The sequence below is a fragment of the Corvus cornix genome, chromosome Z (genome assembly GCF_000738735.6).
Source record: "Corvus cornix cornix isolate S_Up_H32 chromosome Z, ASM73873v5, whole genome shotgun sequence".
Lineage (NCBI taxonomy): Eukaryota > Metazoa > Chordata > Aves > Passeriformes > Corvidae > Corvus > Corvus cornix.
In genome coordinates, this window is record NC_046357.1 from 13,850,162 (window position 1) to 13,873,369 (window position 23,208).

General features: G+C 39.0%; 1 protein-coding gene and 1 non-coding gene across 4 annotated transcripts in view; both read left to right on the plus strand.

Annotated features, from left to right (window-relative positions):
- Nucleotides 1–23,208, plus strand: part of ZFR (zinc finger RNA binding protein) — a 46,831-nt gene that overhangs the window by 9,289 nt on the left and 14,334 nt on the right. For 2 of the 3 annotated variants that reach the window (XM_039567508.1, XM_039567510.1), the window contains exons 3-14: nucleotides 7,921–8,203; nucleotides 9,659–9,803; nucleotides 10,635–10,853; nucleotides 12,041–12,291; nucleotides 13,716–13,907; nucleotides 16,000–16,300; nucleotides 17,203–17,396; nucleotides 18,796–18,915; nucleotides 19,418–19,563; nucleotides 19,928–20,090; nucleotides 22,185–22,390; nucleotides 22,601–22,751. In XM_039567508.1, coding sequence (XP_039423442.1) covers nucleotides 7,921–8,203; nucleotides 9,659–9,803; nucleotides 10,635–10,853; nucleotides 12,041–12,291; nucleotides 13,716–13,907; nucleotides 16,000–16,300; nucleotides 17,203–17,396; nucleotides 18,796–18,915; nucleotides 19,418–19,563; nucleotides 19,928–20,090; nucleotides 22,185–22,390; nucleotides 22,601–22,751 — 2,371 coding nt within the window. The remainder of the gene's footprint in view (nucleotides 1–7,920; nucleotides 8,204–9,658; nucleotides 9,804–10,634; nucleotides 10,854–12,040; nucleotides 12,292–13,715; nucleotides 13,908–15,999; nucleotides 16,301–17,202; nucleotides 17,397–18,795; nucleotides 18,916–19,417; nucleotides 19,564–19,927; nucleotides 20,091–22,184; nucleotides 22,391–22,600; nucleotides 22,752–23,208) is intronic. The other variant, XM_039567509.1, reaches the window with a different exon arrangement.
- LOC120411579 lies at nucleotides 5,198–5,335 on the plus strand. Its single transcript, XR_005603984.1, has one exon. It is a non-coding gene; the product is annotated as a small nucleolar RNA SNORA66 (small nucleolar RNA).

Consider the following 23,208-nt stretch of genomic DNA (forward strand, 5'->3'; position numbering starts at 1 on the left):
GAAACTTCGAGAAACCTGGCAGTTAGATGTCACCAAATATGGTTTCCTTAATGCTAAAATGTTCCAGTGTTCTTAAAAGGTACAAATCAAAAAATAGATCCTAATTAGTGGAATGTTTCATTTAAGATACCCGTATTTTAAGAACTATTTTAAGACTTGCTTAAATGTTGTGCTGAGATAGCATGGAAATCACTTCTTTAAATGAAAAAAAAACCCTGCAAGAAATATGTTTAAGAAGTTGTAATTTCTGAGGAATATTGTCTTTTGGGTAGAGACATGTTTGGTTTTAAGCCAGATCCTAACTCTCTATCAAAACAGCACTGTTCAGAAAACTGAAGCTGAAAAAGTGAAGGTGCTCTTTGCCTCTTGAAGGAAAATTTTCAGTGTTCACCAGCCTAAACAGAGCTGGAATAGTAGCAGCATTTTGTGTGCATGTGTTGGGTTGTTAGTACCGTAGTATGCTGAAGATGAGCAGGTTATATGCACATGAGTAACAGTTAATTTATTCTTTTTTTTTCAAATAAATGAATTAAGTGTGATGAAAAGCAAGGCTTATAGGGAACCTTTTATGTGCTTCCTGTGCACATACCTTTTATGTGCTATCTATCTTACTTGGAAGTAGACTGCCTTTTCCTGAAAATGTATTATTCCTCTGACAGTAACTGCTACAGATGGATTATCACGTTTCTTAATGCATGACTGACTCAGCAAATATCTTAATGTGGAAAATGAAGTATCTTACAATCTTCAGTTACCTGCCAAAATAGATAGCATTACATCAAAATGTTGTGTTTTCTTTATATTGCTAACATAAAAAAATAAATAATGCTTTCTACTTCCCATTTAGTTTTTAACAAAAATGCCTCCACACTTTTTTCTAGAAAAGGGCAGTAGCTGGAAATGAAAAAAGATGTGACATAAGTGTATTGCAGAAGAGAATTCAATATTTGTTTCAGAATTGCTCTTAATACTGTGTCATTCTTTGGTAATCGAGATCTTCTTTCAGTATTGCTGTCTGGAAGTAACTAACAAGCGTTCTCCTGTATTCCATCTAACAAGTTCTTATCTAAGCTTTTTTTGTGGAATAATGTTGCTTGTTTGCAAATCTACCTTATATGGCTATTAAGTTAGACAAGCACTTGGTTTCGGAGCTGAAGAACAATGTTTTGCCAAGTGGACACCTGTATGTCATTAATTGCTGTTGAAATTGAATTAATTGCAATTTCTGCTCTCCACAACCTCTGACTGTTTAAGTGCGCTGCCAGCTTTTTTTTTTTTTTTTTTTTTTTTTTTTCCCCCTGCTTTGAAAGTCTGTGTTTCTTTTCTTATGTCAGAAACACTGCTGCAATTTCCTTGCTGAAGGTCTTTGGGCAGTTCAGAAAAAATTATTAATTGCTGCTTGAATATTCTGCTTTTTGACAAGAGAGATAAAAGTTACCAAGAGAATTATGAAATTAATCTACTTATTTTAAAAAGAAATACAGAGTAGTGATTGCTAACACCTTCTCTTTTGAGAGTTTGTTCTCAGAGTGTGGACTTTTTGTTGCTGACATTTTAATACATCTTGGCCAAATGTTCAGGGTATAATTTTACTGGCTAAGTGTCTACCTAGAATTACACTGGTTTTTGTACAGCTATGCTGTAGCTTATTTGATTTTGTAGTGTAGAATTGGGGAGGGAGATCTTTGTAACTATTTGGTGCCTCAGTGTTTGCAATGGAGATTTTGCAAACAAGAAAAATATTTTAACATACTACTCTGTTTCAGAATGGCAGTTCTGGGCCTACACAACAGGGTCCATTGTTGATACTATATAAACAGCTGCTGTATTACTCTTATATCCAACTTACAAAGTATCAGGGCAAAACATACACCTGCTTTGAGAAAAGGGACTTGCATTTGATGGAAGGAGTATCGTGCACATGACAGCAGTGTAGACAAGGCCAATTTTTGCTTTGGCCTTTGCTCTGGGATGAATTCTGCAAGATTGTGAGACAGGGTGGCTCCTCACCCCCACCCATAGAAAATCAGGTTATCGTGGAATTAGGGATTACTGTGGAGAGAGATACATGGTCACAGTTCACTGCAGTCAGTCTTACCTAGGAGGTTTAGTATTACAGTGGCATTTCACAATATGTGGCACTTGTCTGATACTAATGCAACAGAAAGATTGGTATTTGCCATCTTTAGTGTCAGTAGAAATTATTGTAGATGTTATTCAAAGATTTGAGTTAAAGGTGTTTTACAAAAAATACTTATGCACAGTAATACAATATTGCTAATAAAGAGTTAACCTCTCATTTCCTTGAAGTTATTCGGTTAGAATGTGAAAGGTAAGGCAAGTTGAGTATACACTGGGGTGTAAAACTTCTGAATAGAGGGGACCTTGTTTGGGAAGAGGAAGTAAAGAGGATGAGGAAAATAGTATTATAGATGGGGAAGTTTAAAAACAGGTAAGGAGAGACAAAACACTCTGGGTAAGGTCCTGCAAATGACCTTCTATAGTTGTCTGAAATGTATACCTACAGAACCTGGAGTAGAACAATTGGCTGCAGTGTGTGCACTGTAAATGGCTCTGGATGGAATGCAGTGACAGAGACACCTGAACTGGAAGATGAGCGTGGAATAATGTGTTGTTCCTAGAAAATAGAAATTAAGTCAGCTTTATGGGGAAGCACTGTTACTATTATGTTCATCTAGAGAAATAGGTCTCGTATCAATAAAATAAATTCTTTTTGATTGAAAATTTCTGGTGGAAGATGTGGTATAACAGTAGTACAGCAGAGTACAATTTGAAGCTACCCATAACTTCCTAAATGAAAGAATGATTTATTCTGAAAGTGAATTTAAACACTGTAAGAATTGTTATATGGAGTTATGTTGAATTGAATGGTCAGAAACTGGGTCTGCCTTTGTAAGTGTTGGTCTAGAGCTCATTTGCTTTTGAAACTGGAGCTTTTATAAACTAAGGAAAAAATTCTTGACGTGGTACTCAAATGTCGTGTGCTAGTTTTGGCTGGGGTGGTGTTAATTTTCTTCACAGTAGCTGATATTAGGCTGTGTTTTGGATTTGTGCTGAAAACAGTGCTGATAATACAGGGATGTGTTCATTAGTGCTGAGCAGTGCTTCACACAGTCAAGGCCTTTTCTGCTCCTCAGCCCACCCACCAGTGAGGGGCCTGGTGTTGCACAAGAGGTTGGGAAGGGACACAGCCAGGACAGCTGACCCCAACTGACCAAAGGGACATTCCATACTGTATAGCATCATGCTCAGCAATAAAACTGGGGGGAGAGAGAGGAAAGGGGTGGTGTTCAGAGTGATGGTGTCTGTCTTTCCAAGTAACTATTTTGTGTGATGAAACCTGGCTTTCCTGAGATGGCTGAACACCTTCTACTTTTCTGGACATACTGCTCCACCTCACTGTTTTGTGAGGGGCCCAGAACTGGACAAAGGATTCAAGGAATGGCCTCACCAGTGTCGAGTACAGGGGGGAAATCACTGTCCCAGTCCTGCTGGCCACACTATTGCTGATACAGGCCAGGATTCCATTTGCTTTCTTCACCACCGGGGCACACGCTGATTTATGTTCACCCGCTGTGGACCAGCACCCCCAGGTCCTTTTCCACGGGGCAGCTTTCCAGCCATTCTTCCCCAATTGTGCAGTGTAGCCTGGGGTTGTTGTGACCCAAGGACAGGACCGAGCACTTGGCCCTGTTGCACCTCATATGATTGGCTTTGGCCCATCAATCCATCCTGTCTGGATCCTTGCTTTGTTATGCTTGTGTGTGTGGCTTTTGCCTTGCATATTAAACTGCCTATGTCAACCCACAGGCTTTCTCACTTATACTCTTCCAAGTTCCCCCCCTGCTTCCAGTGTGGGGGAATGAGCAAGTGGCTGCATTGGGCTGAGTTGCCAGCTGGGGTTAAACCGTGACACGCTGGAACAGGTTGTGCAGAGCAGCCTTGTAGTCTCCATTCTTGCAGATGATCAGAACCTGACTGGACGAAGCCCTGAGGACCTAACTTTGAAATAAGCTGTGTTTTGAGGACTGGGTAAAAACAGATGGCCTCCAAGTCTTTGTTTAAACCTAAGTTATTCTGTGAGTTTTAAGGTCCTCCTAGTTAATAAAGCAAATTGAACCGAGTGTCTTTGGAAGAGAGCTTGGACTCAAAAATGCTAATAAGGGATATTGGAATTTATTTTGGAGAAGACAAGAATTGATCTACAAAGAAAAGTGGCTGCATCAATGAGTTAGCTTCTTTCTCTGCAGTCCTGCAGTACTCGTTGGTATATTATTAACTCACAGAACACACAGAGTAATTTGTGTAAATTCACCTTTTCCCCACTGTGTTGAGGGATGTGGTGAAGAACATGCATGTGGTTTGTTACCATAGCTCAGCTGACGTACTCTATTTCATTGGTGCTCTAATAATTTGATGATGTGCCTAGATCTTTTGGAGTCTTATTTATCTAGACAAAGATTAAATACTTGATGCAGTGCAGTATGAAAAATTACTGCTTAAGGTAGAGATTAGTAAAAGAATTGTAGAGAAGGAGCTGGTAGAGGTGATAGTAGAACTAGAAGAACTGCTATAAAGTAGGAGTAACTGCAGTGGAGTTCACGAGGGATTGGTTGTGATTTAGTATTTATATTAGTGTGGCATGTTGTGTGCTATTTGATGTGAGGAAAACAGTCAGTACACAGGTAACTTCACAAGAATCTGCTCTGAGGAAGCTAGACTGCTGGGAAGGAAAGCAGTTGTCTGGAGCAGAGTGGGTGGAACAGCTGAAACTTAGTATGAAATGATGCATGAGGTTCTTGCCATCTGTAGTTAACGAAAAACTGATAATACTAAGATAGGTGCACAGATGAAGGAAGAGTGGAATAGTGAGTTTGGCAAAATAGTCTGGGAGGAGCTAAGTTCATCTCAGGAAACGTGATGAAGCGCTAATCACCAAACACGGATAAGAGCTCTTATAAGTTAATTGAAGAAGTTGGCACAAGGACATTTTTATGTAAATTAATTACATGAAAATGTCTGCTCATCCTACTGTTAAAGGTTTTCAGTAAGACCATGGAGAGAAGAATGTCACAAATTTAGAGGAGATGTCACCATTAATTTCTGTTATATAATATAACACAACTTTTAGAAATGAAGAAGCAGTCAGTTCTTTTTTCAGACTTTACTTGCAGTCTTGCAAACTCGATCACTAGCTCTGCATGATGTTGCAGAAGCAAGGGGAACAGGTTTGCTAAAACAAACATGGTCACAGAACTGTATTAGCCTTAGAAATCTTAATTATTTGGGCTGTTAATTCTGTGCCATTATAAGGAATTTTGCTGCACAGTTGCACAAGAAATGCAATTGTCTGTACCATAATCTTGGTAATAGTTCTGCTAGTAATGTTCATGATCTCTTCACAATTTTAAATACTGAAAACTATCAAGTATCTTTATTCATACATATTCTGAGAACAAAAGCATTTTCTTTGATAAACTGACTGGTATTGTTACTTTGCAGTCGGTTGTGAGCCCTGTATCTGATTTTGTAACAGTAACAAATACAGTTTCATTAAATTGGAAAAGCCAAGCTAGTGCTTCCGCGCAAGTCTTCTGCTCCCTTTTCCCCCCCATTTCCCTGTATATATGTAATTTGTATGGGTTCTGACACTCAGCAGACTTATTTTGTAAGCTGCCGTGTTTCTTAACATTTCTGCTATGCTATAGTATGACCCCAACAGAAAATCCTCACATTGTTTTCTGCTAGATTAATAAATTAAGTTAGTGCACTGAATGGCTTGACAAGTACCAGAATTAGCACCAAGGATGGAATAAGAGGGCTTAGCCAGGATTGGTATAGGGGTGAAGGGAAGACTAAGAGTGGGAATAGTGTGAAACAAGGCTTACTTTGTAGGCAGTATTAGACTGTTGGTGTGTTCAACTGCAGTCAGTTGTACAGTCTGCTGTCTGTTTACTCAGTTTGATGTCATTTTAGTAGGTATATATTATGATAGTTACCTCAGATTTTGTGAATGTTTTACACTTCTATGCTCTTAGTTATATGCATAATGAGGCCTAATTTTATAGTCTGTCATTCACATTTACCATCATAAAACAGTCTTCCTGAATTTTGTGATAGAGCCCAATTTCTCCTGTTACGTAAACAGAGAATTTTCCTGTGAACAGTAGGGAGGAGGAGTTGTTGCAAGCAGTGATGGGAGGTACATCAAAGTGGTTTAGGTCTTCACATTTTGCTCTTAGGCTAATAATTGAAAATAACATCAAACATTATTGTAAGTACAACTCAGAACTGAATTAAAATTGGATAGAATGCAAGTAGTCTTTTCAGCAGCCAGGTACATATGATGGGAAGAAGGTGGAGTGCAGGCATATAAATCCATCAGTAGTAAAATTTTCTATGTTTCTGCTGTTAGAATGTTTTGAGGGGGGATTTTGTGTGTTTGTGAGTGTTTTAATTTATTAAAGTAAGTGGGTTCTGCTGTAATTGAATAACAAAACCAGGTTTTCTAAAAATAAGTAATAAAAAATTACTGAACAAAAGGGAGTGGTGGAAATGTCTTTTGTAAAATTAAAAGTATGTAGATATAGCTATTATTGGACAGTGAAGGAAATGTACAAGAAAATCAGAATTATCACTGAATCCCTACTTGCTGTCATTGTTCCAGATAGTGCTATTTTGCCTGCTTCACTTTATTTGCTTAAAAGTCAAAATAACTATTCTAAGCTTCTAATCATAATCCGCAGTTCTACATCATAATAGGACAACATCATGCAGAGTTACACTTCAGTACAGGACAATAATTCTAGTTTCTGTTCAAGTAATTAAACCTTTGAAGCAATCATTTCTTATTTCTGCTGTCAATATCTGCAGATTTTTAGTAAATTGCCTCATATTAGCATCCTACCTGCAAATTTTAGAGAGGCAGATTAGTCTCAGCATGTGCCTGGAAAATTGCCAGGGCAGTTTTCTTGCTCGATATGATTGTCTGCACTTTTGATGCTTTGTATTGTGTCAGTGGACTTCTGCTCAAGCAAGTGAGGCCAGCTCCTCTAATTCTAACCATCTGTTGGAGAAGTCCCAGATCAGATATGTGTATCTTAAGTAAATACAACAGTTCCAAGCTAATTTTCATGAAAGTCTTTAAAATTTCATTGCTTGAATATGATGTAATGAAAAGCTTCATGCTAGTATAGGTAAATAATAAGCTCTCACAGAAAAGTAGCATTTTTCTTAATTCGACAGGTGCGTCAGTTTGTTGAAGAACTACTAAAGCATTTTACCGCTTGCCAGTCTGGAGAATGTAACAGCTTGAGAATACTGCATTATTTTGAATGAAAGAAGGACTTGTGTTCCACTGCTTAGAGAAAACTGAGCACAAATGCCCCCCCCCCCTTATGAAGTAAATCATCATCTGCATGAAATGTCAGGAACTGTAGAGATAGAACATGGATTAGTGGGTACAAATTGAAAGAGGGGACATGTAGGTTAGATGTTGGGAAGACATTCATTACTCTGAGAGTGGCAAGATGATGAAACAGGTTGCCCAGGGAGGCTGTGGGTGTCTCAACCCTGGCAGCCTTGGCCTTGAGCAATCTGGTCTAGTGGGAGCTGGCATGGAGGCTGGGACTAGATGATCTTTAATGTCCCTTCCCATGCCTTAACATTCTGTGATTCTGTTCCATGTGTCCATCCACAGAAATTTAAGAATGATACGGCCTTTTTCATGGAGATGGAAGATGGTTAATAAAAGCCATTAAATAAGAGTGTGCAGACATAGAAGGCTGCTCCAGATCTGTCTGTAGAACAGGCAAAGTATTAATCAAATGTGGGATTTTGAAATGTGTAGGCATCAGCTTTGTAGATTGGATTAATTACTTACTGTCTTCTCCCATACAGCCAGCAGCCAGCTTCGGGTGTAGCCTATTCCCATCCAACCACAGTTGCCAGCTACACTGTCCACCAGGCCCCAGTGGCGGCACACACGGTCACTGCAGCCTATGCCCCAGCTGCAGCCACGGTGGCGGTGGCCAGGCCTGCCCCAGTGGCCGTGGCAGCTGCTGCCACAGCTGCTGCCTATGGCGGGTATCCCACGGCACACACAGCTACGGACTATGGCTACACACAGCGGCAACAAGAAGCTCCACCACCACCACCTCCTGTCACCACACAGAATTACCAGGTAGGTTCCTGCTGTGTGATTTTTAAATGGTACTTTAAGAGGAGGAAGCCTGTTTGGAAAGAAAAAAAAAAAAGTGATTTTCTGGAACTACTGCTGTAAAGAAAAGCACTGTCTTGTGTTAGCTTAGATGTTGGCTTGGTGTGCAGTAAACTGGGTCATGGAGCTGATGTAGCTGAAAAGACTGTTCCAGTAAAAATTTTCAGTAGAGGTAGAAACAGTTCCTTTGTCAGATTCCTGGGTGCCACTGGAGTCTAGTACCAAGCCTGTGAGGATAGAAGATTGCCCTAGGAGATAAACTACCCTGTAGGTAGTTTTTGGATATCCTCTTCTGAGGTCCCTACCTAACCTTCTGTGGATACAGGCTTTTGCAAAAGGGCTTTTGCTCTCTGTCCCCTTTAATCTTGAAATACTTTGTTTCTTGCAATAATTTTTCAATTTTTTAGTCCTGAACTTATCAAGACATTATCTAGATTCTAATTAGCATTTTGGTTTGCTTAAAAGGACAATATTATTGCTGCATGTTCTCAATTCTTTTGTACATCTTCTGCAATTTGTTATATATTATGAGGTCAGTTGTTAGATACATTTGGAAAAAAAGAGAGTCCCCTAAACTAAGTAAAATAACTCCTGTTTACACAGGTTGGATGAAAAAAGATTTTGTTGTTGTATTTCTTGGAATTAAAAAGAATTTTAATACATTAGTGTATTTCAGGTCTAGTAGTTCATGCTTTGCTTCCCCTCAGTCAATCAATTCTTTGTTCTTTACCATAAACTTGGTGAGGATGAGAGAACACATGTACATGCAGAAAGCGGCTTCCAGGTCATCCCCTTCTAAGCTTATTAGAGATCTACTGAGTTTTAAAGGTGTCAAATGAGCTACTTGCTTTGCCTTTATAGACTAGTTATGGTTCCCTAATGAACTAGTTGATACACCAAAAAGTAAAGATAGCTTTAAAAGTACCACTTTTATACTCTAAAAAATATAACCAAGAAAAATGTTGTTAATGATGAGATTTTTAAAGCCAATATAGATTCATGTTTCTACCCTTGAGAACTGGGCCTTTACTGGGCCTTGTAGAAATTCATGTTTTGTAGAGATCTCTGGTGGGTTTTTTCTTAATATTTTACAGAAATAGAATGTGATACAGTCATTAAAAACTATTGAGAGTAGATGCTTTTCAAAAATAATTTGGTAGAGAAAGTGATTAATCATGAGGATAGTTTGTGTATTAAGTCTGTAAAAGACCACTAGGGCTGTTTCAGTCTTGAAGTACCTGTAAAAGAACATTTAATTCCTGGAATGCATTTATTTGTATATACTGTACATGTAGATGGGGAGTTTTTATTCTGTTAAGAGTACACCAGAAGACAATACTTCCTTAATTCGACTCTGCGGATGACTTCTGTTACCCTAGCTGTATACCTACAGGTGGTTTCTCTGTTCTGAATCCTTAGGATTCCTACTCTTATGTTCGATCTACCGCCCCAGCTGTGGCTTATGACAGCAAACAATATTATCAGCAGCCAACTGCGACCGCGGCGGCCGTGGCTGCTGCTGCCCAGCCGCAGCCGTCAGTGGCTGAGTCCTACTACCAGACAGGTGGGTGGCATGATTCAAGCTGCTCTTATTATTCACAATCTGTTGACTACTTTAAGCCTTAAAAATAGTTGTTTGACTATTTCACATTATCTTTTTTTTTGTTGTTTTTGTTAAGTTTTGTCATGTAATCTCTGTCACTATGTAGAAGGGTCTTCTGTGCCTAGAACTTCATCACTTGTGACATTGCCATAAGTAGCTGCCTCTGCAGTTTGGACTGCCGCTAAATACACTCAAAATATACTTCTAGGCAAAGTTCCTACTGATTTGTCTACAAACCTTGCTGAAGTAGGTTGAGATAATCAATGTTGTGTTCAGACGATAACTTGTTTAGAAATGCTCTTTTAGTTCTCTAGTTACTTCATGTATATAATTTTTTAATTATTCATATAATGATTGCTACAAAGCATGAATCCTGCCTAGTTTTTTTTTTACTTCACTTAGAAATAAGAGGAACGTTTAGCTGTGCTTTGGTTTACAGTATTCTAGTAAAAGTGTTGGATAATAAGGTTCTTTAAAACTTGTTTACAATCATGTTAAAAACATGGTAGCACAGTTAAAAATAAATAAATAAATTTGAGGCTTACTACTGTGAGCTGTGGTGTGATTAAATCATTGTGTGGTACATGGTATACAGTGCATACCCATGACAGGAAAGCAACCCAATGTACAACACTGAAAAGCAAAACAAATGAAACAAAAATCCCGAAACAAACACCCACTTTTTACACGTTTGTTCACCAGCATATTGTTAATTTTCCCTTAATTTGGTTTGCACTTTGCTCAGCTAAAACATGTCAATGTTTGTTCACTTGTATTTTCTATCCTTACTAGCTCCTAAAGCAGGATATAGCCAAGGGGCAACTCAGTACACCCAAGCCCAGCAAACACGGCAAGTGACAGCTATAAAACCTGCAACCCCAAGTCCAGCAACAACAACATTTTCCATATATCCGGTGTCCTCGACTGTGCAGCCAGTGGCAGCTGCAGCCACTGTTGTTCCATCCTATACTCAGAGTGCGACGTACAGCACAACAGCAGTAACTTACTCTGGTAAGAATTCTGCATGTTTTGTTGCTGGGATCTTTGCAGTTGCTGCAGAACAGGCTTTCGAGGCTCAGAATTTTAGCAGTTCATGCTCGATTACATCATAGTCTGCTGAGAAGTATCAACCCGTTCAGTCATTACAATGGCAGAATGTTTTGTTGTATCTTTAAAAGAGGTTTGATGTCTTATGTGTTTGTTCTGTTACATGTGAGAGTATACAGAGTGCTGGCATTGCTACATGAACCATGACTTATTTTAAGGTCAAAAGGAATAAACAGGGGATATAAAACATAAGGAAATGCAGCCACACAGATGTTACTCTAGGAAAACAGGAAGGGTTACAGTTGTGTCTCTGTGCAGTTACAGAGACAGGAGAGAACAGTTCAGTATAAATCTTTTAAGTTTGGGTTGTTCTGACCCAAAATGGAATGAGAATGTGTGCTGAAAAGACTCTTGTTCAACCATTAGGAATCCAAAACATAGTTAAAGACGAAAATATGGTAACTTCATAGCCATAGATGGTAATTAACTGGTATGTTATAGCTACCCTGAACATTTTGTTTTCTTTTGTTTCCTGCTTAAAAAGGGCTTTTAATACTTCTTTGAGAGAGAGCCTAATTTCCTTGATTTATTCAACTACAAATCAAGGACTGTGTAGCCAGGTGTTAGTGACCAAAGCATCTTCTCTGTACCAAAACAACTTAAATCACTGAAATAGGATGTAATAGCACTAGACATTCTGTCTTTTATCTTCATTTTTTTACCCTTCCTCTGCATATTGTCAGTCCTTGCCATTAGGAAACTTGAACAGCAAATCTGGTTCTGGAAGATTGCTTGGTTCATGGGGCCTTTGCTAAATCTTTCGCTGAAATTCTTGTTCCATCGTACCCAATCTTTCCAGATGTACCAGGAAATTTCATATGTTCTTTAGGGATGCTTTGATGTATCTAACATAACTGTGTATCTGCAAAGATGTGTCTAAAATTGAATATATTCCAACATGATTGGTGGCTGTATATTTGTCTACTGTGAAACATGAAGCCAAATTCAAGACTGCCTGACAAGATCTCAGTAAATTACTTATATCTTGCCTTGCCCCTCGACGGTTATGCAACATGATTTGAATTAGTGTGTTATGTAATTGATACATTATATATGGTGATGTAACATTTGTTTTTATTTTAATTTTTCAGGTACCTCCTATTCTGGCTATGAAGCTGCAGTGTATTCAGCTGCATCGTCCTATTACCAACAGCAGCAGCAGCAGCAACAGAAACAGGCAGCAGCAGCAGCTGCTGCTGCTGCTGCAACAGCTGCATGGACAGGGACCACCTTTACTAAAAAGGCACCATTCCAAAATAAGCAACTGAAACCAAAACAGCCTCCCAAACCGCCCCAGATCCACTACTGTGACGTTTGCAAGATCAGCTGTGCTGGACCACAGGTATCTGTATTATGTATTCTTTTACTATACTTTATTCTACTGTGCTTGATTAATAATTTCTTCAGCTAAAAAACCTGACCCTCTTAAGAGTCACAGGATTGTAGAATGGTCTGGGTTGGAAAGGACCTTGAAGATCATCTAGTTCCAAGCTGTGTGCTGTAGGCAGGGAGACCTTCCAACAGACCAGGTTGCTCAGAGCCCCATCCAGCCTGACCTTGAGCGCTTCCAGGGATGGGGCGTCCACAGCTTCTGTGGGCAACCTGTGCCAGTGCCTCACCACCCTCACAGTAAAGAATTTCTTCTTACTACCTAAACCTACTCTTCTAGTTCAAGCCCATTCCCTCTTGTCCTGTCACTGCAGGCTTTTATAAAAAGTCTCTCTCCATCTTTCTTGTAGCCTTCCTTTAGGTACTAGAAGGTCCCAGTTAGGTCACCCCAAAGCCTTTTCTCTTCCAGGCTGAACCAACAAAACTGTCGTAGCCTTTCCTCATAGGAGGGGTGCTCCAACCCTCTAATCAAGAGTATTTGTTAATTTTTAAAGACCTGAGTCTATACTTCTACTAAAGGCATAATTAAATGAAAAGGTGTACTATCATAGAGAGGTCCTTTTGGAAGGCATAAAGATGCATCCCCTGAGCTTGTACAGAGAAGCTTCATGTGACTTCAGAATTATTTGAACCTTGGAATTCTATTTGTTTCTTTAACATAGGAAACTTCTTAGAAAATACTGTTTTGAAAGCTGTGGAAGTACATGAATTTTTGTGAATGGTAAACCTGAAAATGTATTCTTCGTTGTGTTCGAACTTCCCCGTTTAGTGTCACAGTGGGTACAAGTGGCTAGAAAGTAGATACAAAGTCATGCAGAGTGTTTATTTGTCAGTCTGGCAAAACAGTTCTTTTTCTTTAGGTAAACTTGTCATTATTTCCTACCCTGTCTGCTCTAGATTGCCAGTGTTAATATAGAAGCTTATATCAACAACTGCATTTCTTTTTCAGTACAGCTTTATTTGTGCACTACCTTCTTTAAGTTGATTTTTCTGTTTATCTGGATACACTTACAGTTTGAAGGAAGCTCAAAATCAAGAATAAGTGCAATGCAAGAAACTGCAATTTTCTGATCATATCAAGTTTTCAGTGGTGATATCTGTTGACCACTACTTGATTGGGGAATTGAGAAGCTAGAGGAGAAAAACCTATATTATTTTACCTAAGTGTGGAATCCAGGTGCTGGAGAAGAAAATTTTCTGGTCTTAGATGTGGCCTATTAATCCCTTAGAGCATCTCATACAGCAGAAATGTTCAGTGTAGGAGGTATTTCTTAGGTAAAATGCGTGTTTTATGCTATGTTCTATATTACATGTATTCACGTGAATGATGAACCAGCAGTACAAAGCTTACTCTGTCTGTTTTGTTTATTTTAACAGACTTACAAAGAACACTTAGAAGGCCAGAAACACAAAAAGAAAGAAGCAGCATTAAAAGCTTCCCAGAACACCAATAACAACAGTACTTCTGCTCGTGGAACTCAGAATCAGTTGCGCTGTGAGCTTTGTGATGTGTCTTGTACTGGGGCAGATGCTTATGCTGCCCATATCCGTGGAGCCAAGCATCAGAAAGTAAGAGTTTTCTTTTGTTCTTAGCATGCAAGTCAGTATATACACTTCTCCACATGATTTTTTCTCATTTTAAGGAAGGAAAAATATTCAGGAACAATATAATTTAAATTGTTTTATTTGAAGATGTTTAGTTCTTCTTTTCCTTTCAATCTTGTTTTTAGGCTCGCTATTAGAAAGGCCTTGTTGTAAGAAAGGGGGGAAATCTTGCTATGGCATCAGTGAAAAGAGGATATATTGGGATATCATGCAAATCATAGGAAGAAGGTGTGGAGTAAGATGAGGAAATGGTACCACTGAGGACATGTGGTACCATGCTTGTGCCCCCCTAACTTCTTTCAAGACTTTTCTTGAGATTCATCTTACTTGTCTGGCTGGAACAGAAAATATTTCAGTGCACTCTGAAATGCTGTAAGCTGAGCCAGTGCAAAGAATAGGAGTGTTAGGCATCGTTCCTTGGTAGTTCTTGCAAAGAAAACTGTCCTGTGGAAGGAAGGAACAATGTCCTGTAGTAGACTTTATAATGAGTATGTTTGGAAGACTTATGGTACACATGTTTTTATTACTGTGTGGGTGCTCTTATGTGGGCATTCTGAAAAAAAAACTCTGAAATGCTGTGACCTGTGGTTAAAATTTTACCATACAATAGTAAATACAGTGATTGGTAGAATATGTGTTTAGATATTACAGATTTTCCTCATAACGCTGGAAAGATTAATATCATTAACAAATACAGTATTAATACTCTGCTTTTATAGCTCTTTGCATCTCAGAACATAGGCATCAGTAACATTGTTCCTATTAAAATAAATAAATCTGACAACATACTTAAAATAATTTTCCCCCAAGAGCAAAAATTAAAATTTAGACAGACTTGTCTAGTGTTCTTCCTTAAATAAATTGAGCCATTACTGTTTTGGGTTGTGCCGAATAACTCTATAGGTATATGGAGTACAGTATATGTTACCCTTTTATATTTGGATATAGCTTTTTCTTTGTGATAGTCACAAACCACTGCTGTTTCAGCTTCTTACCAGTGTGAGAACGAGATCTCAAAGGACTCTCTTTATTGCTGTGATAACTAAAGAACTGTGCATTCTACTGAAAAAAAGTAACTTTGAAGAGTTGCTTGAGCTTCAGTTTATAGTATTGTGTGACATTAATATGTCTGTATTCTGATAGGGAGCATAAAAAATAAGAACAAAAGCCTAAGAAATTAATTTGGACAGGTGTATGCATATCATGATTGTGTACATATTCACGTTTAAGGCATGTCTCACAGATTTGTTGGGGTTTTTTACTGCTATTTTCAAAACTCAGGCTTTAGGTTTGATTTTGTGTATTTTTTTCCTGTGGGCTACTTGCATTGCTTTTTTCAGGTGGTGGTCAGCAGTCACCAAAAAGAAGTGTTATTCTATGACAGACATGTTGTGGAAAGGCCTCTGCTTATTACTTCTAAGAATAAGCATGTACCTCTTTACTTTCTATGAAATGCCTCTTGAATCCTCCTTCACTCTTTCCGTACATTAGAAAAAAGGAAAATTTTTGCCTGAGGAATCCATTCACCTTGGCTAAGTAACTTCGGAGTTCTTTCAATATGAAGACTCTTCAAATGTAGCAATCAAAAGACACAGTGTTGTTGAATCTGAATTAAATAACTCTTAGTTACATATATTGTTTGGATCAAAATAGTTCAGTGTACTGGGCTTTCATATGGAGACTAAAATGTGACTGGGCAACAAAACAGACACATTGAAACAGTGGGAGCAAACTCTTTCCTTGAATTATCCTGGCTTACAAGCTTTACTGTGTTTCTGTTCTTATCTAAACAGCTGTGGGAGTAAATGCCTGAATTTCTAATGGAAGTAAGCAATGTGAGATAACTATTAACTATTTCCTTGTTACAGATGACAATAGTTTTTACATGTCTATCTTATCTATCTTTTTTCTTCCCCAAGACCACTTTTGTAAAAAAAAAAAAAAGCTAACTTTTAATTTGTGTTGAGTTTTTTCAGTTATATTTATGTTAGCAATAGGTTATTTTTATCGTTAACCCCAGGGAGATCATGTTACAAATTTGTCTTCCTACTTACAGGTAGTAAAGTTGCACACAAAACTTGGCAAACCCATTCCTTCGACTGAACCAAATGTGGTTACCCAAGCTACTTCCTCAACATCCACATCTGCTTCCAAACCAACTGCCTCTGCTTCAAATATAGCAACCAGCAGCAGTACAGTGAACTCCTCTGTTGCATCCTCTGCAGTGAAAATTCTTACTCCCACGGCAAACACACCACTTAACACTGCGTCCAACAACAAAACATCTTCAACTGCTGCTAATATAGCTGTAAAGAAAATATCTACACCGAAAATAAACTTTGTTGGCAAGTACAGAAGTCAGTCTTTATTTTGAAACCTAACCTCTTCCATAAATTCTTCTTAAGAATTAGTGCAGCAGATACAAAATGTATTTAGTTAACTCTGTGCATGATTAACTCCACTGTGTTTAAGGGAATTACTGATAGGTGGTAATGTCTATTAAAGTTTTGCTTCAGAATTTATGGTGTTTTCTACCCAGTTGTTTCCATCACCTGGCCTCTCTTGAATGCTTTTCCCACCTTCATAAGAAGCCTCCTACCTTTGGTTTCTTATGTAGTAGCTGCTGGAGTATTGCAGTTTTTAGTCCTAATTTCAGTTCATGGCCTGGGCTGTTAATGCACCTGCAATAGATTGGCAGTTGGTGGTGGGCATCTGAAACATCCTTTTTACAGTGGAAAACTAACCATGGAAACTTGAACTGAACAGAGCAGAGATGGGAAACAGCTGTTCCACAGTAAGCTATCCTCTCCTCAAGGAGAGATCTATACAGTTGCAACACTAAGGGTATATTGCCTTGACCAGTACAAACATTAAAAGGTTTTGAAGTACTTTTTTTGGATGCATTTACAAAATGACAAAAAAGGAGATTACTAAAATATATATTCTGAGTTGTTCCCATTCAGTCCTGTGTCTTGAAAAAGCAGGGAAACAAGTAACCAAAACAGTAATTTTATAAAGTGAAAGTTTTTCTTGTTAGAATAAAACACTTCAGTGTTTAAGTAACTTGAATGTTGTTAAACTTACTATTGAAATATTTAGTTGTATTGAAAATATATTTAAGTTTCAGTTGATTTTAAAAGACCAATAATGCTTTGGCCAGACCACAGATACTGGCAAATAAAATCCTCGGTTTGCACATCATGTTTAATCGTATTCTCATTTTATGAAGGGTAATAATTTAACTTTTTTTGATTTCTAGGTGGCAATAAGCTTCAGACAACAGGAAGTAAAATGGAAGAAATGAAATCGGCTGAAAGTGTTAAAACACCTCCTGCTGCTGCAGTACAAACACAGGAAGTAAAACCTGACACAGCAGCTGAACCAGTGACTCCCACAACTCTTGCTGCCTTGCAAAGTGATGTCCAGCCAGTGGGCCATGACTATGTGGAGGAGGTATTAATATGAAAATGTGTATTATTTTTTATCTGTTTTAGTGAAACATAGTCACAGAGTGGTTGAGGTTGGTAGCGACCTCTTTAGCTCATCTGGTTCAACCACCCTGCTTAAGAAGGACCACCAACAGCCCATCACTCAGGACCATGTCCAGATGGTTTTTGAGAATGTCAAAGGATAGAGACTCCATAACTTGCCCTGAGCAGCTGTGCCAGGGCACAGTCACTCACAATAAAAAAGAGTTTTCTGATGTTCAGCTAAGTTTCAGTTGGTCCTCATTGTCTCTGGTCCTGGCACTGGGCACCATTGAAAAAAGTCTTTCTCTGTCCTCTTTGCACCCTTCCACCAGGTATTTATATGCACTGATATGATTTCCCTCAGCCTCCTCTTCCCCACATGAGACAGCTGAGGTCCCTCTGGATGTCAATGCCATCCTTTGGCATATCAGCCACTCTTCTTAGTTTTGTGTCATCAGCAAACTAGCTGAGGGTACATTCCGCCCCATTGCCCAGAGCATTACTGAAGATATTACAGGACGGTGTTGATCCTGGGGGTGCACTGCTGGCTCCTGGCCTCCAGCTGGCCTTCATTCTGCTGATCACCACCCTTGGCCAGGCTGTTCAGACAGCTTTCAGTCCACTTCACTGTATGCTTATCCAGCCTATGCATTAACAGCTTGTGTAGGAGGATATTGTGGTAAGACTGTGTCCAAGGCTTTACTGAAATCCCAGTAGACAGTCTTGACTGCTCTGTCTGCATCTACCAGCCCTTCACCTTGGTGAAGTCGTGCTGACTGCTCCTGATGGTTTTCTTGCTCTCATTATACCTGGCAATGGTTTCCAGGATTAGCTGCTCCATCACCTTCCCAGAGATCAAGATGAGGTTGACTATCTGTAATTCTCTGGGTTCTCACTGAAGATAAGAGTGACAAGGCATTGAACCTGCAAAGGCTTGTGCATATGTTTACATTTTTGTATTGCGCATGTTTCTTTTTTGCTCAGTGGGGCATTCTTCATGTGGTTGGTATGAGACAGGTGGATTAAGTGTGATGTAAATTTTGCATGATATACAGGTTTATAATTTATTACCTCAGTATGTTCAGATTTGACTTTACAGCTGTGCACTCTTTGAAATGGAAGGCCCTTGTTCCTTGCGCGTTACCAAGCACAGTGGTGTGTCTGTCAGAACTGAAGGTTCTACTTTTCTACTTTGCCTTCTTTCACTTATTGTGTGAACTTCTTTGCCTTCTTTCACTTATTGTGTGAACTTCTTAATATGTCTGGAGACAGGTAGACATTATCAAGTGTCACTGGAGAATTAGATTAATGGATAATTAAATTTTATATCCCCTTTATTACAAAAAAAAAAAGGCCAAAGGTGTTATAACTTTATTTTTCAGGTAAGGAATGATGAAGGAAAGGTGATCCGCTTTCACTGTAAACTCTGTGAATGCAGTTTTAATGATCCTAATGCCAAGGAGATGCACTTGAAAGGGCGGCGGCACAGACTTCAGTACAAGGTAGAAATGCTAATGCTTCTCTCTGAAAATTGACCAGATATCAGCTGACTGGTTGCCCGTTCTTAGGTTTAAAGACTAGACAAAAGGAGGCATTCTGTGTAAATAGCATGTTAAAAAAGAGAAATATTTTTCTTAGGCAATATAGTCTTTAAAGAATAATGCAAACTGTGAAACTGTTACTTTGGTTGGGTTTTTTAAAATGTTTTGAATATTGCTTGTAGTACAACCTATGCAAGCAACAATAGGTTCTTTATGTTGCTTACCATTGAGTTTTAAGAGAGTAAAATAGTATTGCTCAGTGGTTTTGGTAGGATAAGCAACACACACTCTTTGTGTTGCAGATTTTTTAGTGATAAGTGCATTTGTGCAGTTCTAAAACTGCATTTTACTCTCCTTGATTTTCTTGTAGATGACTAGTGTATGTTAAATATGTCAGAACAGCTCTGTAACCTTGAGATGAGGACAGGAAAGCAACATTTAATTCATTATCTTTCTGATCTAGAAAAAAGTAAACCCAGATTTACAAGTAGAAGTAAAGCCCAGTATTCGAGCAAGAAAAATTCAAGAGGAGAAGATGAGGAAACAGATGCAGAAAGAAGAATACTGGAGAAGGCGAGAAGAGGAGGAACGCTGGAGGATGGAAATGAGGTAATGCATTCTGTTTCTTGAATGAATGTGACAAAGCTGCTGTCAGATTGTCTGAAACTAAACTCTATATTTACTTATTTTAAATACTCAGGGAACTCTGTACTGTCTTGTTTTAAATCGTCATTCTCTCTCTGCAGTTTTTGCTTGTTACTGTTCAATCCTTCTGAGGAATGCAGAGTTAGTAGAATTACTTTGCTATAAATCCAGACCTACTTTTACAACAATAATTCATGTTAGTTACCCTCTGTTCATTGGTATTTGCTTATGGCTGCTAAAAGTTGTTGAGGATAGAGAAGAATCTCTCTAGAGCAATGGCAAGTATTAACTGCTGTGTAAAGAGAACACTTTGACTGATGCACTTCAGGCGATATGAAGAGGACATGTACTGGAGGAGAATGGAGGAAGAGCAACATCACTGGGATGACCGTCGCAGAATACCAGATGGAGGATATCCTCATGGCCCTCCAGGACCTCTAGGCCTGCTGGGAGTTAGACCTGGAATGCCTCCTCAACCCCAAGGACCAGCTGTGAGTTTCTTAACTTGAGAAAAAAATTAAACTATTCTTACCAGCAGGCACAGTTAAGAATTATAAATTATTCAGTGCTGCTTCACTTGTCTCCAGTGTTTCTTAATAAAGGATTTGGAAAAGTGAAGAGGAAATTATATGCTAATGAAATGGTGTAGGTGGACTAGTCTTCCAAAGTAAGTCCAGTGAAATGAAAAGAGGATGCTTCAAATACTGCTGCTTCTGAAATACAAGTCGTACTGGATTTTTGTACTTTTTACTTTATTTGATTGCATTATACAACCTTATTTAACTAATTGTGGACAAATGTATGGATAAAAAGTGGCTGGATCATCAGTCTTGGAGAGTAATGCTTAGTGGTGCATCATACTCTAGCTGTGTGGCGTGCAGTACCACATGGGTTGGTCCTGGGATTAGTCTGATAAGCACTTTATCAGTGATCTGAAAGGTGATGGAGTGAGTGTACACTCCTGAGGTTTGCAACTGGCATGAACCTCAATCATCTTGGGTGGGGAGAATACCTGATACCTTTGAGGGCAAGGCCACCATACAGAGGAACCTAGGCAGGCTGTAGGAATGGAACATTATGGAATTCTGCAAGAAAAATGCCTAATGCTGAATTCAGAAAGGAATAACCCCTTGAATTGATAGAGTCTGGGTAGCAGTCCTGGTGAAAGGGATGCAGGGGTCCTGGCAAACAGCAATCTAGGTATGAGTCAGCTGTGTGCCCTGGCAGCAGGGCCAGCAGCAACCTGGGCTTTAGTAACAGGAGCATAATTAATAGATGAAGGGAAGTGATCAGCTTTTGTTAGACCCTAACTGCAGTGCTACATTTAATTTTGGGCTTTCCAATAGAAGATATATAAACCATAATAGGCTCAGTGTGGGGCTACCAGGATGGTCAGGGGTCTGGTGATGCCTTATCCCCTAGTCCTAGAATTAAGTCAGACATGGTTAAGGGATAAAAGGGTTTTTACTTCGGTATGTAATAGGGATCTTTGTGGTGCAACAGTTTGTCAAGATGGAACACGCCAAAATGCACGCACCCCATATATCACATACACAATTTTATAGACCTTGCAAATTAGCATATCTGACAAAGATTCCCCAATGAGAGGCTTAAATGAATGGTGTGACATCTCCCTATTCGAAAGTATTCCCCCCCAGATGGGCCTAATCTTAGTTTACAGAATACGTTCTAGAGAGGGCCTTGGCTTTTCAAGATAGCACAAGGCTTTCTGGCCTCCAGCTGTGAGGCCTTCAGGATGTGTGGTGTTCTGGCCTAGCAGAATTCCAGGACTATGCTAAGATATCAGGCTTAAAGATTGCAAGTATGTGTGCTAAGGACACTGAGAATACATAAAAGGTATGTAAAAGGAAAAGGCAAAAAATCATCATGGCATCACTGGAACACGTGCCCTGTGAGGAGAGACAGGCATCTGGGCTTGTTCAGCCTGGAGAAGAGAGAGCTTCAGTGGGATGTAATAGCCTTCTAATAGCTGTGCATTATAAAGGATATGGAGCTAGGCTTTTTACAGTCCTGAGAGGGTGAGATAACACCGAGTTTAAGCCAAGGCAAAAGAGGTTGAGACTGAATACAGGAAATTACCTTTTTTTTATACAGCTGTTGTGCAACCTCCATCTTCAAAGGTTTTCAAAAACCAACAGGCTAAAACCCTGACCAACATGATGTGGTCTTCAAGCTGACCATGTTTTGCACAGGAGGTTGGTCTCGATGACCTTCTGAGGGTCCATCTTGTGATTGTATGAAAGCAGTCGTGGATGCTTTATTTTGCAGCAATATGCAAATATTTCCCAGTTGACAGAAAGACAAGAAGTACTAATGTTGCGGAGGTACCTCTGATCTTAGGATTTTGCTTTTGTTTAATTTTGATACATTTCATGTCTTTTCAGACATGATTGATTGTGACCAGTGTAGGCTGTTGAGGAGATTTCATGTTTTGTTACATTTCAGTGATGTGAGGTTTGAATATTCTGTTCTTTATCCACATGTTTGGGTTTTCCTCATTTTGTCTCATTTGTGACCTTGGAAGTGCACCCAAGTCTCAGAAATACACTTTTTTGTCTGTTCAGCCTCTGCGCCGCCCTGACTCCTCTGATGACCGCTATGTGATGACCAAGCATGCTGCTATATATCCAACTGAGGAGGAACTTCAGGCAGTCCAAAAAATTGTTTCTATTACTGAGCGTGCTTTGAAACTGGTTTCTGACAGCATGACTGATCATGAAAAAAGCAAGAACAAAGAGGGAGATGACAAAAAGGATGGAAGTAAAGACAGGTATTTTACTTTATTACTTTTTAAGAATTTTATTGTTTTTCTTTCCCGTTATCCATGCTTCCAGGATCTCATCTCTTTGGGGTTTTTTACAGTATTTTGAAGTCTCAGAAGCATGTGGAATACTGTTTTATTTCACTTTTTTGTCTTAAGGATTATTTTTATTATTTTTACATTATTATTTTAAATGCAACTTTTAACTATAATTCACAGAGCTTTGAAAGGCGTTTTACGGGTGGGCGTTTTGGCTAAAGGTTTGCTACTCCGTGGAGACCGAAACGTCAATCTTGTTTTGTTGTGTGCTGAGAAGCCCTCCAAGACGTTACTCAGTCGTATTGCTGAAAGTCTCCCTAAGCAACTTGCAGTAAGTAGAATTTAGATTTTTAGATTTGAATTTTTGTAAGAGTACTGTAAAAATCTGTCCTCAAGTTAAATGTCTGCAGGGCTCACTGTGCTGCTGCGTGACATAGCCAAGGTTCAGTTTCTTTCCGTATTCTGAGTGTTTCTGTCTGAATTCAGAGACTGCTGCGTGTTCTGCTTTCTCTATATTGTGTCCATACAAGTGTGTGCTCTAGCAGTGTAGTATCAATCACCATTTAATAGACTTCATTTATGTGGGAAATAGAAATGAGCATGAGGAAGGCCATTAATCAGTTACCAGTAGCAATAGAGGTAATTGTGCAGTGTTACAGCACGCCTGCTGCCTCAAGGTCAAAGTTCTCCATTAATGCCTGTCTTTTGTGCTTACATATTGGCTCCTATTCATATGTGTCAGTGCTTTATAGTTCAGAATTAGTTAGCTAAGTCTTACGTGGGATTTT